The 8,648-nt window shown below is 39.4% G+C and overlaps 1 protein-coding gene across 2 annotated transcripts; it reads right to left on the bottom strand.

Annotated features, from left to right (window-relative positions):
- Positions 1–1,269: 1,269 nt before the first annotated feature.
- Positions 1,270–4,486, bottom strand: LOC113865179 (E3 ubiquitin-protein ligase WAV3). Of its 2 annotated transcripts, XM_027499573.1 has the most exons (3): positions 3,789–4,396; positions 3,487–3,702; positions 1,505–3,438 (listed from the first exon to the last, which is right to left on the bottom strand). In XM_027499573.1, exons 1-3 carry the CDS (start codon positions 4,131–4,133, stop codon positions 1,750–1,752), a joined length of 2,250 nt encoding a protein of 749 aa, XP_027355374.1. In that variant the 5' UTR covers positions 4,134–4,396; the 3' UTR covers positions 1,505–1,749. The 2 variants fall into 2 exon arrangements, with proteins under 2 accessions (XP_027355373.1, XP_027355374.1); XM_027499572.1 differs by having other exon boundaries at positions 1,270–3,702; positions 3,789–4,486.
- Positions 4,487–8,648: the final 4,162 nt, after the last annotated feature.

The following is an 8,648-nucleotide window of genomic DNA, read 5'->3' as shown; positions in this document are numbered from 1 at the left end:
CTTAATTTTGTATAAAGAAAGTAACGAATATATTTCATATGCTGAAATTATAATATTTAATAAAGTACTTAGTTTATACATAATTTTCCATTTTTATTTGCTTTAAATAGTTATGCTTTGTTTTAGTCTGTAACATTTAAAGTCCTCGTCTGCAGAGGCTCTAGCTCATGGCTTATTTATAGCGCAACAGAGGCTCACATAAAAGCTCACTCCATTGGTAAGGCATTGAACGAGACCAAGTTAAAATACCAACAGCAACGTTGGTTAGTGGCAGCGAGCTAGCTGAGGCTCTTGGTTAAATTAGCATAAGAACACAACACAAGGAAGCCAGATAGTGATGGATTGGACAACTGAGACACTTAACTGGGCTCCACTTCTGACATCTCTGTTTTAAGATACTCCTTTCATGATAACTAACTCTCTCCATTTATCATCCAAACCCAATCTTACAATGCCAATACGTAATTCCGAGCCCACGAAGCAGCTGGAAATTTGTTGTCTAACGGGGGAAGACAGAGACCATTCCAAGAAGAGCTTTGAATGTTGCAAGCAATCCAGTATACAATATTTATCATGTAACAGCAGCCTATAGCCTCGACTTAAGCTCTCTATTCATGTTAAATTTATCTCAAGGCCTTGTAAATTGATAACTCAGCTGGATGACAAAAAATAACTCATCACTGCGTATTTGTTAAATAACATTAGCAAATTAATTAAGTTACAACTTTTAATATAGACTCTAGAGTGTAAAATTCACTGCCATTAATTCGGGTCTTTACAGCGAAACTAAAATAGAGTTGCATATTTCATAACCGCGAGATTCTTACCCAAACCAAGTATGAATTCTCCGCCCCACGCGGATTTGGTTTAACCTCTTTTGAGCTAGGATATCCCAGTGTGTTGCCATGAATAAGGATCATAATTTTCCCCCATATTGCAAAGCAGTGTTTCTCTCTCTATCTTTTTATTTGGGCCATGAAGAACAGTATTTCTCTTATGATTGCAATTTAGCACTTTGGGCCCCTTCAAATTTTAATTCTGAATTGCCAAGGTAAGATACTCCGATAAAAGATGAAAAAAAGCATCATGATGCCATGGAATGTAATCATTTGTTCATCATTAAGTTCTGTCCTCTGCCATGTTATTCATCCAAAAATCATTTTAGCTCCGTTCATATTCGCTCTTTAATTATTAGCCACAAAAAACACACTACGTCAAAACGACAACCAAAATCTTAAATACAACAATATCCACATCCAAAAAGGGGAGAGGAAAACAGAGTGATCTTAGTTACTACGTAAATTGGTAAGGACATTTACAACGTTTATAGTTCTTAACTTGAAAACATAAAATGGGGATCCCAACACGGCACGGGAGGAGTGGAGCAGTTGGGAAGTTTTGGGTGTTTATGGTGGTTCTGATAATGAGAAGCGAATGATTAAAATTAAAAACAAGAGTAGTACTGTGTATAAAGGCACGAGACAAAAAGACATGATGGAGCAAGCAACCAATGAAATTCTCCCATATTACGGTGGGGCATACCCCATTATATATAACACACCCCTTTCTCTGTAGTCATCTTCCAATGCAGAAAGGGCCGCGCCGTCTGCTACCACCTTGTCCCCATTCCATTCTACTATCATGCCCCATCCCCATTTATTCTCTTCTCTTTTCTCTCTCTCTCTCATTTGCTCTACAATTTTTTTATAAATATAATAAAAGAAACAATTTTATATATATTAAAAAAAATTAAAACCTAGCGTTTTCGAAGCCGTGCAAGTCGCTGACTCTATTCAAAGACTTCTTCATCATGGCCATCTTAGCCAGCTTCTCAGCCGCTCTCCAAGCTGACGTAGGCGTGAGCGGCTCGCCATTTTCGTCCACCAGTGCCACTTCCCTCTCGCTTCCTCTTCTCCGCTGCTGCATCACCATGATTTGCTGCTGCTGCTGAACATGCGCCTGTTCATGCTGTCTCCGCCAATGAAGCTCTGCCAGCTCAGCCTCCAAGCCGCGCACGTAGTCCTCAGCAGAAGCAGAGCTGGACTGCATGAGAAGGGCACGCGCCGAAGCAAGCAAGTGATGAGCACTAGTGAAGTCAGCATTATGGTCGAGCAATCTCCTGGACTCGGCGATGGCTCGAGTGGTTATGAAGAGATTCCTGAGGCTCTGGATCCTGGTAGCGGAACAACGCACGCTCTGTGGCGGGGGCACCACAAGACCCTGCTCCCTACCGTATACAATCTCCTGGCTTGCAGGATCCTTATAAAGACACCGTACCGTCATCACGTGGTGGGTCCCTATCGCCAAAGCCGACGCTGGAACTCTCAATTCCACTAACAGCTCCCTGTCTTCTTCAGCGTACAAGTCGCCAAGCCGCACGGCCCCTGAGCTAAGCAGCGTGGGCCTTCCACTGCAGGAGTAGATAGCGCTAATCTCAATCGGCGCCGAATCGGACTGAAAGCCCAATTGAATCCTCAAGTCCTGCACCACCACGCTCAAAAGCCCACCCACGCACTTGGCAAACGCGTCCTCACCCGGTTCATGGCTGTAACCGCTTTTCGTTCCAAACCCAAACGCGTGGACCGGAATCTCGATGTGCGCAAACCGCGTGGACGACACGTGGCTCGCTGAATTCCTTTGATTTCCCTTGTTACTGCTCTGAACCCGCTCTTCCTGACCGTCCGATAGTAGCATGACGCTTGCCACAGGGTTTCTCTCTCTCCGGTCCTCCAGCACTCTGGTGGCTTTCCTCAACGCCTCGCCCACGCTGGACCCTTGACCTGTCACCAGCCGGTCAACGATGCGCCGAGCCATTCGCTGACCCTGAGCCGTCATTCTTCTCAAAGGCATGAGCCGTTTGGGTGAAGCCGAGAAAGCCACAATGGAGAGCCTATCTGCGGGGCCAAGAGACGAAATAACCAAACGCATCGCGCGCTTTAGCATGTGAAGCTTAGCGCCGCTCATGCTGCCACCTACGTCCAGCACAGTTACAAGATCTATCGGCGCGCGCTGCGACGGGTCCAGAAGTGGAGCCGCGGCGCTGCTCCGCGGAGGAGGCGGCGGCGGCGGAGCCTTCACTTTCAGAACCAAAGCATACGTATCGTGCATTCGGGAAGCTGATATGACGGCACACTCCGGCATCAATTTCACCTGAACTGTTCTGGAATCCCCGTCGTTGGATTGCGAGGCATCGGAGTAGGACTTGGACGAGGAGGAATGTTTTGGATTGACGAAGAAACCCTGGAACTCGCCGGCATCGTCGTCGTCGTCGTCTTCGGCATTCTCGTCGGCTTCGGGAATGGGGATGATCCGGCCGCCGGAAGTGGGAGAAAGGAGTGGTTCGTCGTCGTCGTAGGACCTGATTGAATCAGAATGCTTTGGTGGTTGTTGAGGTGGCTCCACGTGCTTGGTTTTGACAACGGGGGAGGGGTTGTCTAGCTTTTTGTGGTCGCTGGCATTGGGCTTTTGGGTGGGCCTCTGGGCGACGTCGTGATGCGTTGCAAATTCTGGGCCGAGGTTCTTGTGGGCCGCTAGTAGAGGGACGTCTTTCCAGGTGGCGTTGCAGACGGGACACACCAGGCTACCATGCTTTCTCACATGTGCAGCGATACACGGGAAATGAAACGCGTGAGCACATTCCGCCGTGTATATGGCGGTACCCTGTCCCGTCTTCACGCTGCTCAAGCAAATTCCACAGCTACTCTGATGGTAAAGCACAGCACAAAATTTTCACTATCATCTCTAAACGAAAGATGAGATTAATAAAATTCGGTATTTGGAAAACATACCCTGAATTTGAAGCTGTTCTTGAAGAGGGACAACTTAAGAGGAGAGCGCGGAGATGTAGGATTCGAGGCAGAGAGGATTTTGGGGGACTTTGATGCTCTAGGAGTGGTCTTGGTGTTAACTCGGGGGCTGTCATTTACGGCAACTGTTTGAGATTGAGATGCTGCTTCGGCGATTGTTCGACATCGCAAGCTGGGAGTGGGTGGGTTGCTACCTCCGCCGGATAGAAAGCCCAATCGGACGCAGGTTCTTGGGCTTGGGGTTGGGCTGGGGGTTCTTGGTTGCTTATCCGATATGGTGGATTCAGGGTCGCGGGTGCAAAAGGCTCTTCTCCAACCAGTACCCATTTTTGCAGGCAAACTCTTCCCTTTCAATCGCTTTTATTTATGGTTTTGGTGAAAGAGTGAAAGTGCGAAGGAGATAACGAAAAAAGAGGTTTTGTTTGTTTTGATGGATCTGAAGTTGGCTTGGCACTGAGAAGACAAAGGAAGATAGCATGGGATGGACGAAGAGACAAAGCAAAGCGATTGAGATAAATAAAAAAGTGGGGTGGGGTGGGGAGGGGAGGGGAGGGTTAGCACTTAGCTGTTTTGTTCTCTCTCTTTCAGACTCACTTATATATTGAGAAACGCAAAAGATCTCTGCAATTAAACGCCTTGAGAGAGATCTGACCCCCTCTCTCTATTTGTGTAATTTGTACAAAAAGGGAAGGCTCTCTTCGTCTCCATTTATATATATATATATATATCGTCGTGCTCTTTGAAGAACAATCGTGACAACAATTACTAGTATCTACGCGTAATAATTAAACCTAAGCCCAAGACCTAATTCCTCCAAATTATACAGATTTTACCACCATAATAACAGCCACGTGTTAGTTGCCTTTTTTTTTTGTTTAATAATCAAACTAATCATTATTCATCCCCTATTATTCATTACCAAACATTTAATATACTTCTTTTATTTATTTAATATTTACATATATGTAAATTAAAGAATTATTTCATTTTATTAAACTTAATTATTAAATTACTCTTTATCAAAAAAAATTTCTCACTTTTCAACTACTTGAATGATATAAATATTTTTATATGAATAAAAATAAAAATAATAGCAATTAATTTTATTTAATTTTTATATAAATAAATAAAAATGATGACAAAATTACTGAATTAAGTTAATTTATTGTTATTATTGTTTTAATTATTAAATTCCTAAAAAAATAAATATTTTTGTTTCATAATATATATATATATATATATATATATATATTACACTCCAAAGAAAAAATTTGAGAAAATATTTGTCCAATGTGTATTAAAACACATTAGATTTATCGTATCGAATACTTTAACTACCAATAAAATATATATCGGATATTTGTGTCGGTTTAAATTAATGAATATTTTAATATTTATAAAAATATTTTTAATTTGTTGACTTGCATTCTTATTCACACATTAAAAGAAATATCTTAAACATTACTTATAAATAATTTATGTTTAAAATACTTAAAGGATAGGATGGAAACTCAGAGGTATAATCTATCACGTGAGATTTTATTTTGGCATATTAAATTAACTCTTTCAAATTTTAATAAAATTTCATAAAAATAGAAATAAACACTTATATTATTGACTTAGAAATTAAAGAGAAATTAACAAATATTAATTGAAAATTTGTTTAAAACCTAACTCTTAAAGTATTTAAACTAGTATTAATTATGGATTTTTGTTATTCTTTTATGTTGGATTATGCAGAAATAGTCTTTTGACCAATTTTTCTTACTTAAAATATTTTAAGGAGAAAGAGAGTATTGTGAAAAGATGGCACTACTAGAAAAGCGCTTAATATAGACGGATTTTACAGACGACTTTACAGACGAATTTGTGAAATAATTTTTTTTTTTTCTGAAAAATCTGTCTGTAAATCCGTCTGTATTTTGCCCGCTATTTGGCGCCAAACGTTATAGACAGTAATTACAGACGGATTTTTCCGTCTGTAATTTGAAAATAGGACGAAATATTATAGCGGGAAATTACAGACGGATTTTCCCGTCTGTAAATATGGCAGTTTTAGCCGACCTTTCAGGTGGCACATTACAGACGAATTTTTCCGTCTGTAAATGGGATTGACGCATTTACAGACGGAAAAATCCGTCTGTAATGTGCCTCCTGAAACGCACCGTTTCATTAAACCTATTACAGACGGATTTTTCCGTCTGTAATGACTGAAACCCATTAAAACCGCGTCTCCTCTTCCCCTCCCCCATCAGAACCCTCTCTCTCTCGCTCCCCCCCCTCTCTCTCTAAGAGCTCAGTGTTTTGGTCATTGCGAGTTATTGGAGCAACCATTTGAAAGTTTTTTTGCATCATTGTATTCCTGGTACGATACTCTAACTTTTAATCGGTTTAGTTTTTTAATTTTTTATGTTTTTTAGAGACTTAAAATTTCTAAGATAGAGTTGTAGGATTGGAGATTGTATGACTGGGGGGAAGGGCGTAGAGGTCCTTCTCCGAACCTGATTATTGTGTGCTGTGGGATTGTTTGTGTTTGTGGAGTTTGTAGAATATGCATGTTGTGGAGTTACAAGGGGATGTGCTCTAGAACGGTTTAGGATTGTGATGTGTTTGTGTTTGATGTATCGAATAATTTATTGTTATATAATTTATTAGTTGATTTTAGGTGAAATTTTCATTTTTGTAAAAAAATAGTAAACAAATGTAAGGAAATTAACATGTATTAGGGGAGATTCTGCCAAAATTTATATTAAAATTTTCTGTAATGTATTTTAGAAGGTTGATACCACATTGTATATTTGTATTAGGTTTATATAGTTCTTGAGGAAGATGTTTCTCAGAAATCGTCAGTGGATGTATGATAGGTTGCACCTAAGTCGGGGGGAATAAAACCTGAATTCTTTGAGGGTGTAGAGGAATTTATACGCGTCTGTTGTAATTCGCAGCAATTCATCACCAATCAGGTCGTTAGGTGTCCATGTTCTAAGTGCAAGTGTAGAAAGTTTTTGGATATTGATTCAATTAGATATGATTTGTATAAGTTTGGATTTAAACATGATTATTGGATATGGACTGAGCATGGGGAAGAAGTTAATTTAGAAAATCAAGTAGGTAATTCAAATATATTACAATCAGGTGGTCATGTAGGTAATGTAAGTTGGGAAGAAAGCAATAGTCGTTATCAAGAAATGGTTTATGATGCTGTTGGTCCTCAATTTGGAATTTTTCATGATTTTGAAGCTGAACAAGAACCTAATGGAGAGGCTGCAAAGTTTTATAATGTTTTAGAAGCAGCAAACAAGCCTTTATAGGATGGGTGTGTGCATTCAGAGTTATCTTTAGCAATAAGAATGTTAAGCATAAAGTCAGAAGGCAATCAAAGTCAGAGTTCATTTGATCAATGGGCTACATTAATTAGTGATTTTAAAATTCAGTTTACTCTATCTATAATTTCATATTTGAGATTGTGATTTATTTCTAATTGCAGGAAAAGTCGTTGAAGAGGCCACCTACTACTGGAGAGTTGTTTAAAGAGACACACACTCGCAGGCAGGACAAAAACCTGTGGGTTGATACACGATCTCAGGCCACATATGTAAGTCATAGTTATTGATAATATATGTTATTATTAGCGACTTATTAAATAGTTCTCCAAACTAATATCTAATTATCTGAACTGAACTGTAGGATGACTATATTCAAAGGCTTGAGGAAGCATATTCTCATAATTCAGAGTCAGTAGATGAGGATGCTATGTGGTCACAGACAGTGGGTGGCCTTTATAAAGGTCGCATTTATGGCATGGGAGGCCGCTTTGCAGACTCCATGTCTCCTGCATCTGTCACTGGAGATGCCCCTTCTCTTGCACCTGAGGATGTGGAGGACATGGTCCGCACTCAGGTCCATGCCCTCAATGAAGAACTCCAGAAGCAGAATGAGGAGATGTGGAAGAGCAAAGAAAGTGCATGGAAGAAGAAGTGGGCAAAGAAAATGGAGAAGAAGATAGAGAAGAAGGTCGCGTCGAGAATGCAAAGGGAGGTCCAGCAGCAGATGACGCAGTAGCATATGCAAATGCAGCAGATGCATGCTTATTTTGAGCTCATGAGAGCAAGTAGCTCCACACCTCTTCCTCCTCCTCCACCAGCTCTAGCACCACCGGTTTTCACCTCCATGCATCATTCTTCTACTGACTCCTCTTCTACTGATGATGATGCTCCTTCGGATTCTGACCATATAGATTATTCCTGATGAAGACTTGTATTTTATTTTTAAATGTATTTATTTATATGCTTTTTTTTCTTCCTTTGTAACAACATTTAAATTTTATATTTTATAAATCATTTTGGAATGTTTAGATGCCGAATCTATAGTTTCTATTTTGTTTATAAATTGTGATAATTAAGAATAGTAGGAAATAACTATCTATACAAATAAAAAAATATCAATTATAGTAAAATATATCACTGACGGATTACAGACGGATTTTCAAATCCGTCTGTAATTATTTACTGACGAGGATATTACAGACGATTTATATCCGTCTGTAAATCCGTCTGTAATAGAAAAAACCGTCTGTAATGCTCTAAAAATCCGTCTGTAAATCTGTCTGTATAAACAAACTTTTTAGTAGTGTGGAAGAAGAAGGTAAATTTTGTATTTTGAATAAATATATAAAATTAATATTATTTTAAAATAAAAAATAAAAATTGATATATTAATCATTCATTTATCATAATAATTAATATATAATTTTTTAATTTAAAATTAAAAAATGCTATCCCCTCACTTGTTTCCAAAACCCCACTCTAACAATATCCTAAATTGCATTTTTTTATTTTTTGA

The sequence above is a fragment of the Abrus precatorius genome, unplaced genomic scaffold (genome assembly GCF_003935025.1).
Source record: "Abrus precatorius isolate BTA unplaced genomic scaffold, Abrus_2018 Scaffold4, whole genome shotgun sequence".
Classification (NCBI taxonomy): domain Eukaryota; kingdom Viridiplantae; phylum Streptophyta; class Magnoliopsida; order Fabales; family Fabaceae; genus Abrus; species Abrus precatorius.
This window is presented reverse-complemented; position numbering and strand designations above follow the sequence as displayed.